Genomic DNA, 16,897 nt, shown 5'->3' with positions numbered 1-16,897 from the left:
TTCTTATTACATAGATTATTGTGAACCATAGAAGCTAGAAGGACCCTTAAGATCATCTTGTCCATCTCCTCACCATTTGGATGAGAAAGCAGAAAGCAAAAGATATTGTGAGGTAGAGGTAAAAATGACATGGACTCTAGATCTTTTCCCAACTCCCCACTTTATAGCCTATTTTTTGCTCTATATGCATACTATATATATGCATACCAGATAGAACTTGCCCATCACAGGAGCTTGATGAAAAGCTAAAATAAGGCTAGAAACAGAATAATAAAATCTCTTGTCCTTTTTTTCCCCCCTAGCAAATAAGAAGAAGGAGAAGGAGCGACCAGAGATTTCTCTTCCTTCAGATTTTGAGCATACAATTCATGTTGGTTTTGATGCTGTCACAGGGGAGTTTACGGTAAGTCGTTCCTGGGTGTCAGTCTTAGAGTTTGGGCTCTCTGCTATTAGAGTCAGGCCTTTCTTGTTTTCTTAAAGCCTCTTTCTTTGCCAGTAACTTTTCAAGAACACTTTCCTGATCTCAAATTTCTCTTTTAATTCTCTTGGTTTGATTGTTTGCAGTATTTGAAATTGAAAACAAAGCCTTGCACATGTTGTATAAAGGCTCTATCAACTGAACTACATCACCAACTCGAACAAATCTCTTAAGAGGCCCCATAAGAGCAAGTTCTAGGTGGGGCACTAATGCAGGAATAAATCAGACTTGGTCCCTGCTCTGAAGAAGGAAAAGCCTGGTAAAGGGCAGACCTCTTAAGGAAGACACATAAAAGGAGCTTGTGTAAATTTTGAGAGACCTGGGAAATGGATAATGAACAGGGTTATTTTTATCTGATATTCTTTCAGGGTCCCCCAAATCCATGACTTCCTGAAAACTTTTCATGTCTTTCTTTAAGGGAATGCCAGAACAGTGGGCCCGCTTGCTTCAAACATCAAATATCACAAAGTCAGAGCAGAAGAAAAACCCACAGGCTGTTCTGGATGTGCTGGAATTTTATAACTCCAAGAAGACCTCCAATAGTCAGAAGTACATGAGTTTTACAGGTATGGAGATAGTGTCTCTGGTAATCACAGCAGAAGCTCCCACGTGCTTACGGGTTAGCAAGAAAAAAGAAAGCGCCAATGTGACAGCACGGTCGCTAAGATGCATGTTTGGAAGTGACAACCAAAATGAATACTTGTTTGTCTCTGTTCTGAAGCTGCATGTATTAATTACTGTTACATTTATGTATTTTTTCTGTGGGGTGGGGCCATGCATGCCATGGTGAGCATTTGAAGATTAGAAGACAACTTCCAGGAGTAGGCTCTCTTCCCACTGTGTGAATTCTTGAGTTTGAACTCAGGTCTTCAAACTAGGTGGCAAGTGCCCTTACCCACTATGTCTCCACCATCCCCTGTATATGTTAGTTTTTAAAAAACAGGGTATTATATATACCTAGACTCATATATAGACTCATATCATATATAGTTATAAAGCATAGACACTTAACTGTCATTGTTGTTATTTCTGATATTTTTAAAAAAGATTTATTTATTTATTATATGTAAGTACACTGTTGCTGTCTTCAGACACACCAGAAGAGGGCATCTGATCTCATTACAGATGGCTGTGAGCCACCATGTGGCTGCTAGTAATTGAACTCAGGACCTCTGGAAGAGCAGTCAGTGCTCTTAACCTCTGAGCCATCTCTCCAGCCCCTGATATTATTATTTAATAACATTAATAAGTGTCTTTAAGTTGCAAGCCCAGTTTCTTAAGAAATGTTTTTGTTTTTATTTTTCTCTTTTTGGGCTAGTTAGGGCTGGTTTAGGCTTGGAACTCAAGGTAATCTTTTAGCATCAGCCTTCAGAGTGATTATAGGTATGAACCATTATAGTGTGTGTAAAGGACTAAATTTTATCATTTGAATGGAAATCAGGAGAGTAGTAATTATAAATGTTCTTTAATGTACTTTCTGTGTAAGGGACTATGTTTAGATTGTTTTTAGTAGTGGAATTGGGATTAGACTCAGGTCTTCTCACACTTAGCTCCATATATTTTCAAGTAATAATTACCTATAGTAATCTTATTTGTATCATGTCCTTCCATACCAAAGATATTTTTCTTTTTCTAGGCTAAAAATGTATTAAAAACCTGTAATTTTGGAAACTTGTCTTCTTTATAGTATCTTAAGAATGTTAAAGCAAAGCTGGGTATTGTACACTCTTCTTAAACTAGGTAGATAGATGTAATACAGGAGGATTAGGATTAAATATAATTCTTTTGCTACCTAGCAGGTTCAAGGCCAACCTTAGCCAAATGAGAATTTGTCTCAAAAGCAAACAAAACCCCTCAAAACAAAAGCCACAACACAACAAAAACGGGACAATTAGAACATGTGTGTGTGTGTGTATATATATATATGTGTGTATATATATGTATATATATATACACACACACACACACACACACATATATATATATATACACACACACACACATGCATGCACACACACACACACACACACACACACATAGATATATACACACAAACTCCTCACTGTTTGCAGATATGAAATACAGAGGTGGCCTTTGTAGTGTGCTTAAATTAGTGTCAGGCCTAGACTCTTATGTCTTAGTCTGGTGTTCTTTGTTTCTGTGACCTCTTTCAAAGGCAGAATTGTTGGAGAAGGTGAGAGCCAGGATGAACTGGCTGACTTTGAGAGGCGATTTCCCCAGCTAGTATCTGGCTCGTATCAGAGGGTACAGATGGTTGGATGATGGACAGCAGCTTCACTCACGATGCCACAGTAGTGCTCAGGGGAGGCCCTGCGTCTTCCCAGCAGCATTTCCTTCCTCTCCTCTGTCCCCACTGGGTCTGTTTGTCTTTTTCCATTGAAAGATTGGATCATTCTGAGGAAGAGCTGGAGTGAGAAGTTGCTAAGTAGCTAAGTTTTCTAGTAGTCAGGAAATCGGAACTTAAAATATAAGGGAATTTAATACAGAGATATCATATTGGAAGCTGCTGTCTATGTACATGTATATAGCTATAAGGAAGTTGCATGTATTCATATGCATTATTGCCCCGGTGGACTTTGTATATGGTTCAAATTTGAGTCCCTTTAAGTATTTAAGGATGAGTGTGTATAGCTATACACATTCATATATTTATATATATGGTCATCTATGTATGCACATTAAAGTTATAGTTCAAATAATTATTGTATTTCTACAGAAACAATTACATACTTTTGTGTATTAACATAGACACACATATATGTACACACATGTATGTACACATGTATGTGCTCACATAGGATTTTAAATTTTAGGGTTGTTAAAGGCAAGAACCAACTCTAAGCAGGTTTTATGTTTGACATAGTTTATTTTTAATGTGATCATTCCTGTTTTCTATTTCCTATTCTTTTGTATTGTTAATTAAGTTATTACTATGTCAGTTTGTGTATACTCTTATGTGACATATCTCCTACAGGGATTGTCAAGGCAAAATCTTATTATCCTCATTTTACAGACTCAAAAGAGTTAATTAAGTTTTAGAACAATTTCAACTTATTCATGATGCAAATGGTATATTTATTTTTATTTACATTTTTTGGAGACAAGATTTAATGTATTCATGGCTGGCTTCAACCCCAGAGATCCTTTTGCCTATACCTCCTGAGTGCTGGGAGTAGAGCCAGTAAAGGCATGTGCCAGCACACTAGCTTTTGAAGTGTGTTTTTAATTTAGGCCCCTAAACACTCTGGTCTCTGTTACCCACAACTCTACTCCACATCCCCACCCCCACCCCCACTCTACCCCAACACTTAAATTTTTTTTTTTTCAATTTTGGTAGTTACTATGGTATTTGATTTTCTGTGCCAGTTAATATTAGGGAGAAAGTAGACTAGATTGGCATCCCACACAAGTCTTGGCTCTGCTGTGACACAAACTTATATAACCCTGCACCAGTGTTTTTTGCCTTTGTGAACTTCAGTTTTCTCATTTGTAAAATAAAATGTTTGAAAGCACCTTCTACTCTTTGCATTCTGTGCTTTGAAATTCAATTTTGATCTATAGAAATTATACAGTCTTTAAAAGGAGAAATGTTTATTAAAATATTATTTCATTCATATGTGTACATGCATCCAGACTTGCTTGCCTGGCACATGTGTGTAGTCAGAGGACAATTCATTCTCCTCTTCTACCATGTGAGTTCTGTGGATTGAACTCAGGTCATCAGGTATAAGTGACAAGTGCCTTTACCTGCTAAGCCATCTTGCTGACCCCACTTTCTTGATTTTGTTTGTTTTTGCTTTTTATAGTGTCAGAGCATATTTTTAACCATAATGCATAGTTCTCAAAAGAGCTAGGAGTATTTGTTAGTGGCAGTGCAGTAAGATATAGTTTTGTTCTGCTAAGCTTATCCCATTTTGTTTTTTGAAAGATGATTTTTCTAGAGCTTAACCATTTAGTTTTTGTTGTTGTTGTTTTGTTTGTAGATTTTTAATTTTTTATTTTATGTGTATGAGTTTTGCCTGCCTATATGTTGGTGCACCGTGTTCATGCATGATGCCTGGGGAGGCTAGAAGATGGGTCAGATTTCCTGGAACTGGAGTTGAAGTTGGTTGTCAACTTGGGGATGCTGGGAACCAAACGTTGGTCATCTGCAAAAGCAGCAAAAACTCCCCCCCTCCCACCCCCAAGACAGGGTTTCTCTGTATAGCCCTGGCTGTCCTGGAACTCGCTCTGAAGACCAGGCTGTCCTTGAACTCAGAAATCCACCTGCCCCTTCCTCCCAATTGCCGGGATTAAAGGCATGCACCACAATTGTCCGGCTAACGTATCTTACCAATGGCCCGGGATTGAACTCATGACCTTTAGAAGGGCAGATGGTGCTGATAACCACACTGAGCCATCTCCCCAGCCGCAGCAAAAACTCTTTAACTGCTGAGTAGTCTTTCCAGGGAACAGATTATGATCTAAGAACATATTGTCATAGATCACCTTGCTTCCTACTTTGTGGATCCTTTGTGTATTATAGAACCAAAAAGCCATACTGGACCCTTTTATGAATAGACCTGGGATCTTGGACTTTCTTTGGTCTTGGTTCTTGATGAGAAATATGGTAGATTTCATAGAATCTTTTCTGAATCCCATTGGTGATGAACTGGCAAGTAAATTTGTAGAATTTAAAGAACCAAATTAAAGACAACACTGGATCTTTTTTTTTTTTTTTTTTTTTGTCTTTTCGAGACAGGGTTTCTCTGTGTAGCCCTGGCTGTCCTGGAACTCACTCTGTAGACCAGGCTGGCCTTGAAATCAGAAATCCGCCTGCCTCTGCCTCCCGAGTGGTGGGATTAAAGGCGTGCCACACCACGCCTGGCCAACACTGGATCTTTTAAACTACTACTACTTCTACTACTACTACTTCTTCTTCTTCTTCTTCTTCTTCTTCTTCTTCTTCTTCTTCTTCTTCTTCTTCTTCTTCTTCTTCTTCTTCTTCTTCTTCTTCTTCTTCTTCTTTTTCTTCTTCTTCTTCTTCTTCTTCTTCTTCTTCTTCTTCTTCTTCTTCTTCTTCTTCTTCTTCTTCCTCTCCTTCTCCCTCTCCCCTCTCCCTCCCCCTCCCCCTCCTCCTTTTTTTTTTTTTTTTTTTTTTTTGCTAAAATTTCTTGTGGGCACATTTCATCAAGTCTGAGATAATAGTGGTTACAGGATGACAGTTACTTTATCACTCAGACAGTCCATCAGACTGAAATTTCTTAAATAAATGGTGATGCTCCGTTGCTGGTTCCTCAGGCACGTGTGTACTCGTGTGTTTAAAGGACACAGGACAACCTTGGGTATCATTCCTCAGGCACTGTCCCTGTGTTTTTTAGACGAGGTCTCTCACTGATTGGCCAGGGACCCATCTCCCTCTGCTTCTCCAGCCCTGGGATTTTAATTATATACCATCCATTCAGGTTGTTTCCTTGTTTACATCCTTGTATTTGCACAGCAGCACTTTACTGAGCTAGTTCCCAGCCTCTAAAAGATCCTTTCTGGAAGCTGAAGCTGAAGCATGATTTATGTGGGTAACATAGTGTGGGATTTCTTGCCTTTATCTTAGAACGTAGAAAATATTCTCAACCATTGAAAACTTGTGATGTGGGTATTGTTATGGCATGGTATTTAGATTAGATCAGAATTTAGATTTTGAATCATCTATTTAACCTGTGTACATGCTGGGCAAATTACTTAACTTCTCTCAACTCTAAAGTGGATGTAATAATAATACTCAGAACCCTAGTGAGGATTAAAGAGGACCATGGTAGGTGTAGTGTGCTTAGCATGGCTTCTGTTCACAGGGCCAGTTGTGCTGTCACTCTTCTCTGCAGCTTCAAGTGTTTACTTAGATCACCTTAGCACTCAGAAAAGCAGTAGCTATACTTTACTACTAAGTCTTTTGTTTCTTCTTCTTACAGATAAGTCAGCCGAAGATTATAATTCTTCTAACACTTTGGTAAGTCTGTGTTTCCTCCATTCTGAAATAAGTGGGTATGGAAGTAAGGTTCAGGACAGTGTAGTACAGACAGCCTGGCTTCAGCGACACTCATTTTGGCCACTGCCATGCCTTAGATTCTCTATCTACATTAAAGGAACTGGAGTGGTTAACTGTTATCCCTATTTGACCGTATGTCTCTTCCAGCTTTACAGTGCTGTAGAAATTCTAACCTTGAAACCTGAGATGTAGCTTTTAGGCTGTTTCATTTGTAGGTTTGAACGTTGGAAACCCAGTTTATCTTTCTGTGGCTCAGAGTTTTCATCTGTAAAATGAGAATGATTCATTATTCCTTACCTGGATGTGTTTCTTGTCAACTAAATTTAGGAGGGAATCCTAAAAAAGTTAAAAGATGGCTGAAGGTCCAAGTGAGTGGCAGAGTACCTGTTTATCATGTGAGAAGCTGCAGGTTCAATCCCCAGAATGTCAGAAAAATCAAAAAGAAGGTGCTTGTACCATATTGATTTATTAAACATTTACAGAAACCTCTATTCTCTGCCAGGTCCTTTGTGTAGCAGATAGACAGTGTCCTAGACTTGTACCTCCTAGTCTTATAGAGCATATGAAGGCACATACAGTTACTGCTCATTGTGCTATAATCCCCCTGAGGTGAAGGACTGTATCTGTCTTATTAATAGCTTTGTCTTTGGTACTCAGCAGGTTCTGACATTTGCTAAACATTTATTGAATTAAAGAGTGAGTGTGTCAGTGAAAGCTTCTCAATGGTAACATCTATGCTGAATGAGTTACTTAGAGTAAGAATTAGAGAGACGACGACATTTCAGATAGAAAATTATATGCATGGGGAAGGAGGTTCACAAGGTATGTATATTCTGGGAACTGCTAGTAGTTTGATATGTCTGGATGTGCCGGAAGAGAGGTTGGCAGTGAAGAGGCATAGTAGAGTAGGCCAAGTCAGTAGGAGTTTGGCTTTGTCTAAAAGCTAATGAAAAGCTTAGAAGAATTTTAAACAGGGAGAATAGTAATATATAACACAGTACGGAGCCGCTGTCAAACTTTGCTGCCAGCAGTCAGCGTCATTTGTGCTCGTGGCAAGTATAAAAGGTACCAGTCTGGTACTTTGCAATGTATTGGGTCCTTTTTATTCATTGTCTCTTTTACTTTTCACAGCAGTGTAATGAATCAGATTGCTATCCTTGTTTTATGGATGTTAAAACTGAACTAGAGAAAGGTTAATGGCAGTACACATAGGATTCCTACTCTGTCCTCCTTTCCTCTCATTCATGCTGCTTGCAACAAATGGAAGAGATAATGATTTAAAAATGGGGGAAGTATTTGAAGATACACTGTCTTTGAAAAATGAATTATTGACCAGTAAATTATTGAAGAAAAGCCTAAACAAAGTGGAGTAGTGATCTGTGGGTTAAATGTCTTTATACTTTTGTAAAAAGAGTGGCTGTTATCTATTATTGAATGGCCACTCTGTGCCAGACATAGTGTTAAGATATTCATCTTTAACATAATTAGTCCTTACAATTACCTTGGGAAGAATGTTGTTTTTATTTCCTGGACAGAAAAACAAATCTTCCGAATAACTCACAAATAAGAACCAAGTTAGAAACCAGTTGTGGTGCAAGCCTGTACTCCCAGCACTCGGGAGGTAGAGGCAGGAGGGTCAGAATTTCAAGGTCATCATTGGCTACATAGTAATTAGACTGGCTTGGGTGGCATGAGACTCACATCTCAACAAACAAACAAGTGAACATAAAACCATATAAGAATAAGAATCTTCTGAGTCTCACAGTCTAGGGTTTTTCACTGGGTCAGGGAACAGAGAAAGACCTAGAAGGACTTATAAAGACAAGTACAGTCAGGCAACAGCTCTGTTGTTAGTGTGGGAGAAGGGCCCTGTGGCTCATGCCATATGGCTTAGATAGAGAGTAACACCTGCTTGGTTTAGTGTCTACAAGTAGAACCACTCACACTGTCAAGGACATTTACCCCTAACTGAGAGCATTTCCCCTATAAGTCCCTGCTTTATATTTCCTTATTTGTATGTACGTTGATGTGATTTTATAATTGTAGCGTATCATTGATTTCTCTATTGGTTTTATACATATTGTTGTATTTAATTCATGAAATAATTAAGCATAATTACTATCTCCCTATTACAGATTTTAAAAATGTGGCACAGAAAAATTATGAATTGCTCCCTCCTATTGAAGTAATAATAAAAATCAGTTAAAAAATTCCATTCTCTTGAACATTCATGTATTTACTCATTTTATAAGTATTTCCTTAGCATCTTTATGCCAAAGCACAGGCAACACAAAAATTAATGTGCACTCTCCTACACCTTGATACAAATCTTAATAATGGATTAAGGAGATATGAGCCAAAAGAGAAGGTTGCAAGAATAATATGCAGTGGTGTCATGTTTGATTTGTGATTTGTTCTTTCTGATAGTTGAAGGAAGTTTACATACTAGGTCCCAAAGGCTTGCTCATTTAACAAACATGATCTTGTAGAGCTCTTTCAGTTCTAAACACTCTTATCTGTGTTTAGGATCTGACTCTTAAGATTCTATGGTATTTTTATTGCTGATTCTTATTTTTAGAATTTATACCAGTCAGGAATGTTGGTACATATCTGTAATCTTGTTGAGGAGGCAGAAATAGTTCCAAGCTACTGTGGACTACATAGTCTCTTAAACAAGAGACTATACATTGTGTGATAGGTTCTTTGGGTGCTGAGAAATGAAGGCCTGGTAATGGCTTTGCTCTTAATCTCACAAGTTAGTGATAAAAGAGAACATATGAAAAGGATGTATAACATAGTGTCAGGTAAAACTAGGTAATAAGAAATGGGCAGTGTTTTCCTGTCTGAGGGGTAGTGTAACAAAAGCCTGTTTATTAAGGCTGTTTATTAAGGGCTCATTAAGGGTCCAGAATATAAAATAAGAGCAATTGGAGTTTGAGTAAACTATTTTGAATAAAATGTGTGTGTGTGTGTGTGTATTTGGATGTGCATTTTAGTGTAAGCTTGAGTCTTATTCCTCTTCGTTTAAGAAGAAGCTTAGGGTAATGAACTGAATGTGCTCATCTTTTGTTAGCCTAAAGATATATTTCAAGAGGGATAGCATTCCAAAACAACAACAACAACAAAAACAGGTCATAACCTAACCATTGTGAAGAATTCATAAAAGACACAAAGCCTGTTAGGAGGAGCTCAGAAGCGGCTTCAAGTAATTGGAAGCCAGGTACATGGCACATGCCTGAATTCTTAGTACAGGAGATGATACTAGGGATTGTGGCTAGGGAGGGAGGGAGGGAGGGAGGGAGGGAGGGAGGGAGGGAGGGAGGGAGAGAGAGACAGAGACAGAGACAGAGAGAGACACAGAGAGACAGAGAGAGAGACAGAGAGACAAAACACTAGGAGATTTCTACTACAATGTTAAGAAAGGGAAACATAGCTCTGCAGTTGCAAGAAAATACTTGTTACTTTTTCTGATATATTTTATTTATTGACAATTTCATTTTGATACAATGTAACATGATCATACTCACCCTCAACTCCACCTTCTTTTTCTGTCCTCTCCCAGGATCTCCTAAAAATCTACCTCCCACTTTCATGTCTTTTCCTTCTTTTTTTTTTTTTTTTTTTGTAAACCTGCTGAGTCCAATTATTGCTGCTTGATTAGAATGTTTGATTGATCTTGTTGACTTTAGTGTGTCGGAAACTACAGCTGCAGTGAGCTCATGAATGCAAGTGGTTCATCATATCCAGCAGACAGCAAGTCAGAGCACTCCTCCCCGCCCTCTGGCTTTTACATCTTTTCCACCTCCTCTCTGCTATGGTTTCTTGAGCTTGGGTAGGGTAGCAGGTTGCTACAGAGCTGAATACTCAGTGGTGGGTGACCTATTTTCAGAACTTTGAACAATTATGAGTCTCTGTATAACTGTTGCCTACTGCAGAAAGAAGGGTCTCTGGTCACGGTTGAGAGAAACACTGACCCATGAGTATAAACGTAAATATTTAGGAGGCAGTTTGACAATTTGTCCTTTTAGCAAAACAACACAACAGCAGTAAGTCCTCACTGTGGTCTGTGTCCTGAGGCAGGGGCTTGTGACCAGGTTCACAGTGCCAGGTGGGGATTCCTTCCTGAAAAGACAATACCTTTAAAATTCGGCATCTCAAGAGGAGGTGTCTCATACTTTTTAATCCCTAGTCCCTCATATGCTTTTTCATGCCTATGCTATCTTAAAGAAAAACTTGTCACGAATCACTTCTCTACAATGTACATATTAAATCAGACCTGCCGCAAATATATTGTTGGAGTAATCAAAGGGTAAAAGAATTCTTACAATTTAAAAATGTAATCAATCAACAAACATTAAAGGACAATTACACACAAATGAAGTTCAGAAAATTAATGGGACAGATGGAGAATTTGAAAATAAGGGGCAATAAGCACAAGTCAGGAAGACAAATCAGAGAACAGGGAGTAGAAGAGAAAAACCAAATACAACACACACATCCTCAAAGGAAAAGAAATACAGCAGCTCCCTAGGTAAAGAAAAGCACGAGTCTTCAGATGAAAGGTCTGTCAACCAGGCCACACAATCAGAGACTAAAGATAGAGAGAAAATTCTTAAAAGCCTCCTTAAAAAATTGAGCCAGAGTAGAGCCAATGTAGACATTAGTATCAGAGTACTTATTAACTGTGGTAGATAAAGGAATATCTTTATCCTTTGAGGTGTGAGGAAAATTATAGAGTCAAAAAATTCTATACCTAATAAAAATCAGCATTTGATCATGTCATAATAAAAACATGTTTGGCTATGTGAAGATCAAGGTTTATAACACACAGATCATCTTTGAAAGGCTAAACATTATATAATAATTAACTCACAGAGATGATGGTGATTAAGAATATTCACTTAAAATTTATCATTTTTATCCAAATTTATATTAAAAAGTCCAGTTGTTAGTATAGAGGCATTCAGCTGGCCTACTCTCAGGGACCTAGCAATTGCTTACAACATGACCTTCTTGCCACATGACCTTCTTGCTACATGACCTTCTTACCACATGACCTGTTGCAGGTCAGGTACAACAGGTGTGTGCTACGAATAAAAGGGCTTGCTGGCCACTCAGCTGCTTTCTGTCTGTTCTCAGTGTCCCTTCTATCCGTTTTCCTTCCCTCTCTGGCCCCTTTCTCTGCCCTCATGGCTCTGTTCCTGTCTGTCTGCTTGTTTACATGTCCACTTGCCTGCCTCCATCATTTTGTAGGTCCTCACTACTCTCCCTTCCCCCAATAAACCAATAAACCACCAGGTCCTTTGCATGGCATAATTTCCCAGGGATACATGGTGGCGTGGGCCTGCCAAAGCTACCCACCTCGCTACATTATAATACCAGTAGGGCTAGAAATTATCAAATAACACTATTTCCAAGACTTCACCATTGTCTTGGCAAACCTGTTTTGGTATTCTATTTTCTGTTGTTGTTGTTGTTGTTACTATTACTAATCTTACTATTATTGTTATTACTACTTTTGACATTTGGTGAAGCACATGCACTGGTAGTTTTGAGAAAGTAGGAAGTAGACAGTATTTGCTGGGTCTTGGAATTGGAGTTTCTATGTCCTCATATTTTATTAACACTTTTGCTGATTACAGAATTCTAGGTTGATAATTTTTTAATAGAATTTGGAAAATAATATATTTTTGTCATTTATCTAAAGTACTACTAATTCCAAAGCCATTTTTATTTTTGCTTTTTTATATGTAGTTTTTTGTAACTTGAAAAGTTTATAGGATCTCAACTAACGTTCTTGACTTTCAAAATTATGTACACATTTTCATGTTTTATTATGAATAGAACAAATACATTTATTACAAACCCTTTCAACATGAATACTCCAAATTTCATGTACTCGGAAATATGTTTGAATTGTTTTCTTTATTTCTTCTTTCATTTTCTTCGTTCTCTTTTTCTGTAACTCCATTGATTTTTTTTTTGTTTTAATTTTTAGGATATTTTCTTTATTTTTCATTATACATATTGGGTTTTATTTCTATTACATGTTTAATTTCCAAATGCATTTTCATTTAAAAATTCAATATCGTATTTTGTGTCTAGAATTAGTATCTGTTCTTATCTTAAAGGTATTAATGATATACTTGATTTTGATTTTTTTCCTTCCTATTCAGTCTGGTGTGTATATGTGTGTGTGTGTATGTGTGTGTGGCTTTTGTTTATTTTCTGAGTGGTACTTGTTTTTTCTCCTTTAAGTTGAAGTTTCATATTTAAAAATCTTTGGAGGTCTCTTAAATTTATGATTGCGATACTAAAAGCTTAGTAGAATTTAAGCTCAATTTAAGGTTAGTGATTTCAGCAACTTATAGTTTTATAACCATCTCCATAATTCAGACCATAGGATAGTGCACTAGTTTTCTGTTGCTGTTATAGAGCACCATAACCAAGCTTACAGAACTTACAGGAAGAAGGGAAGATCTTTGGGGGTTTTCAGAGGCATAGGAGTACACCATTATCATGGCAGGGAGTATGGCATCCACAGGTGGGCGTGGCACTAGAGCAGCAGCTGAAAGCTCACATTTATAAACAGTAAGCAGAGAACATATAGGTTATGACACTAGTCTTTTGAAGCCTCAAAACCTGTCCCCAGTGACCTTCTGTCAACAAGGCCACACCTTCTAATTCTTCCCAAACAGGGGACAAGGCATTTAAATATAGGCCAGACCATTTAGAAAAATCTTTAATACTTTCTTTTTAGAACTTTTCTTTTAGGTTCTAGGTTAGACCCAGAAAAGAATCTTATAAGTTTTCTTTGTTGATAAAGATCTGACTACAAAAGTAGCTACCAGACTGTTTCCCACAGGGTTGTCATCATTTTCCATTCCACCAGCAATTATGATGGTTCTAATTACCCTGACCCCTTCTTGTTTTCTGTCTCTTGATTATAGTCATCTTGGTGCATGTGAAGTAATATCTTATTGTGGTTTTATTTGCATGTCTGAATGAGTAATGGCTTCCAGCATCTTTTTGTTGACCATTTCTACTGTGTTTTCTAGACAAACTTCTTTCCTGCTATTTGATAACTTTATGTTTTTCAAGTTTATTGAGATATGTTTTCATGGCCTAGCATTTCTGTTGTGGAATAGTGACTCATGTGGTGGAATGTTTTTTCTGCATATATGGATGGGATGTGAAGGTCAAATTGAATGTTTGTGTTTTCTATAACTTCTTGGGCTCTTAATTATTGAGAGCATAGAAATGGAATCCCCAAGAATAGTTGAAATCTCTCTGTACAATAGAATTATTTCTTGCCTTCAACGTGTCATTTCTTGCGTTACATAAGATGACTTGTTTTACCTAAGTATTTTATTTATAATTATATGTTGTATGATTTTGTTTATAATTATTATTTCAATTGTTTTTACTTCTTACACATTATGAAATGACCTTCTTGATCCTAGTAATATTTCTGTGTCTCTGTATGTCTGTCTGTCTCTCTGCCCCTTTCATTTTCTCTCTCTGCTGGGATTAAGCTAAGAGCCCTTCATATGCTAGGCAAGTACTCTACCACTGAGGCACATCTCCAGCATGCTAAGGTTTCTATACAATGTTAGTTTTAGTTACTATAACCCACTGCACTCTTTTATGACTACTGTTTTATGTACATATATTTTCTAGTTGTCTTGCTTAAACTTATGTAGGAAACATATGTTTATATTTTGTTTGCTGTTTTTCTTCTAGTGTGGCAATTTCTGCTCTTTGGGGTATTTAGACTATTGATATTTAACAGAATTATTGTGTTTGGATTTTTTCATTTGCTTCCAGTTTTTCATATGAATCTTGACTTTTTTTAAATTCCTCTTCTACTGCTTTGTGTTGATTTTTTTTTTTTTTTTAGTGTGTGTGCATATGTGGTATGTTCATTCCTGCATGTTCATGTGAAAGCCAGAGGTTGATGCCAGTTTTCTTCTGTCACTCTCTTGATTTATGACAGCGGGTCTCTTACTAACTGTGGTGTTCAACGTTAGTGTTAAACTGGATGTTCAGTGAACCCCTAGGGTTCACCTGTCTCTACCTTATATTTCTGGTGTTAAGAGATACAAGAAGACAAGTCTGGATGCAGGAAGACATACCTGACTGCTGGTTTGTTTTAGGTCAACTTAATGTAAGCTAGAGTCATTGGAGTCGAAGATTCTCAATGGAGAAAATGCCTCTGTAAGGCATTTTCTTAATCAGTGACTGATGGGGGATGGCCCAATGTTGGCATATTTGTTTTATCTGTTTTATCATGTTCTCATATACCTCTTTTTTCTTCTCCATACTTATCCACCACATTCCCTTCCAATCCCCCAGTACTAGGTAGGAGAGAGAGGTTAGAAGGGAAGGGGAGTGTAGACCTCCTTAGACTACTTCCTGCAGACTAGGGACTTCTTGTTTCTTGGGGTCGGCCCAATCTTCATCATCAGGATATCTCCAGCTTCTTGCTAACTGCAACAACAGCACTTAGGAGGAAGCAGCAGCTGTGTTCTTTGGACTACCTCCCACCCTTCTCAGGGCTCTTGCATTATACTGTCTCCAGAGTCCCTAGTCTGCAGCTGGCAAAGATCATGCCCCCCTAGAGCACAGGGCAATCATAGTTAACGGTTGTGGACAATCTGAAGCAGCCCCATAGTCCAGAGCTGAGATTAAACCAAAAAAATGTACAGATTACAGCTGGGCTTTTAAAGAAACCAAGCAGCCCAGGCCATTAGACTGATAGATGGTGACCTCCTTGGGCTGGAGGTCCAGGCTTCTATAAGAAAGCAGGCTGGGGCTGGTGAGATGGCTCAGTGGGTAAGAGCACCCGACTGCTCTTCCGAAGGTCCAGAGTTCAAATCCCAGCAACCACATGGTGGCTCACAACCATCCGTAACGAGATCTGGCGCCCTCTTCTGGAGTGTCTGAAGACAGCTACAGTGTACTTACATATAATAAATAAATAAATCTTTAAAAAAAATAAAAAAATAAATAAAATTAAAAAAAAAAAAAAAAGAAAGCAGGCTGACCAAGCCACAAGGAACAAGCTACTAAGCAGCATTCCTCTATGCTTCTGCCCAGTTTTGAGTTCTTGTCCTGATTTCCTTTGGTAATGAACAATGGTTTGAAGTGTAAGCCAAGTAAACCCTTTCTTCCCCAAGTTCCTTTGGTCATGGTGTTTTATCACAGAAGTGATAACCCTGGCTAAGAGACTGCCTTTTAACATATGTGCTGGGGATCTCTGGTTCTTGGTTTATGCAGTAAGCACTTTCCCCAGGGAGCTATCCTCCAACCCCTTGAATAAGTACTTCTATTATATAAGCTGGGAAGATGGCTTAGCCATTTGCCATTAAAGCACTGGGACCTAAGTTTAATTCCCATGAATACACTGTATATATTAGAAGCCCAACAATGCAATATTGTAGATTTTGCTTTATCCAGTCTTTGTTAATAAAAAGGCAACAAGATTTGTTGGGTACCTTTAATCTTAGCAATCAGGAAGCAGAGGCAGGCAGATCTTTGTGAGTTTGAACATCTATGGTCTACATATCAAGTTCTAGGACAGCGAGGGCTATGTAGAGAGATCTGTCTCAAACAAATGAATATATGTGTATATATTGTATCTGTATATAACATGTATATAATATCATATATAATATGCATTGTATATAATAATGTTATATTACATTCTATATAATATTAACATATATAATATATGTTATTTATACATAATTTATACATATAGTACATATATAATATACATGTGTATACTATATATAAATAAACAATATACATATTTGTATAATACACATTATATATTATATATAATAAAATAGCAACAAGAAATCTAAAAATGTATATTTGTAGAATATTTCTTTTTTAAAGATTTATTTATTTATTTAATGTATATGAGTACACTATTGCTCTCTTCAGACACACCAGAAGGAGGCATCAAATCTCATTATGGATGGTTGTGAGCCACCATGTGGTTGCTAGTAATTGAACTCAGGACCTCTGGAAGAGCAGTCGGGACTCTTAACCACTGAGCCCAAATATTTATTTATATATTTACCATTTCTTGTGCTCTTCATTTTGGCTGATGGATTTGAGTTAGCATTTGATGCTATTTTGAGTCTAGTAGAATGATTTTCTGTATATAATCTCTCTCTCTCTCTCACACACACACACCCACCCACACACACACACACACACACACCCACACACACACACATAAAACCTCACTAGTTGCAAGTAAGATATGCTAACATTCTCTGGTTTGTTTTTTTAACCCCAAATGTGTTCATCTTTATTAAAAAAATTTATTTCTTTAGCTCTATTTGAGGGGGTGTGCACATGCC

At 37.6% G+C, this 16,897-nt stretch overlaps 1 protein-coding gene across 6 annotated transcripts in view; it reads left to right on the top strand.

The window, feature by feature from the left end:
- The window catches only part of Pak1 (p21 (RAC1) activated kinase 1), a 124,644-nt gene that overhangs the window by 78,912 nt on the left and 28,835 nt on the right, over positions 1–16,897 (top strand). For all 6 annotated transcript variants that reach the window (XM_085841512.1, XM_021167463.3, XM_085841513.1 and 3 more), the window contains exons 3-5: positions 303–403; positions 897–1,044; positions 6,445–6,482. In XM_085841512.1, the coding sequence (XP_085697638.1) occupies positions 303–403; positions 897–1,044; positions 6,445–6,482 (287 nt within the window). The remainder of the gene's footprint in view (positions 1–302; positions 404–896; positions 1,045–6,444; positions 6,483–16,897) is intronic.

Source organism: Mus caroli, unplaced genomic scaffold (assembly GCF_978045245.1).
Source record: "Mus caroli unplaced genomic scaffold, Mus_caroli_1 scaffold_8, whole genome shotgun sequence".
In the NCBI taxonomy this organism is placed as follows: Eukaryota; Metazoa; Chordata; class Mammalia; order Rodentia; family Muridae; genus Mus; species Mus caroli.
The sequence above is the reverse complement of the archived record's forward strand: the minus strand, read 5'-3'. Positions and strand labels throughout refer to the sequence as shown.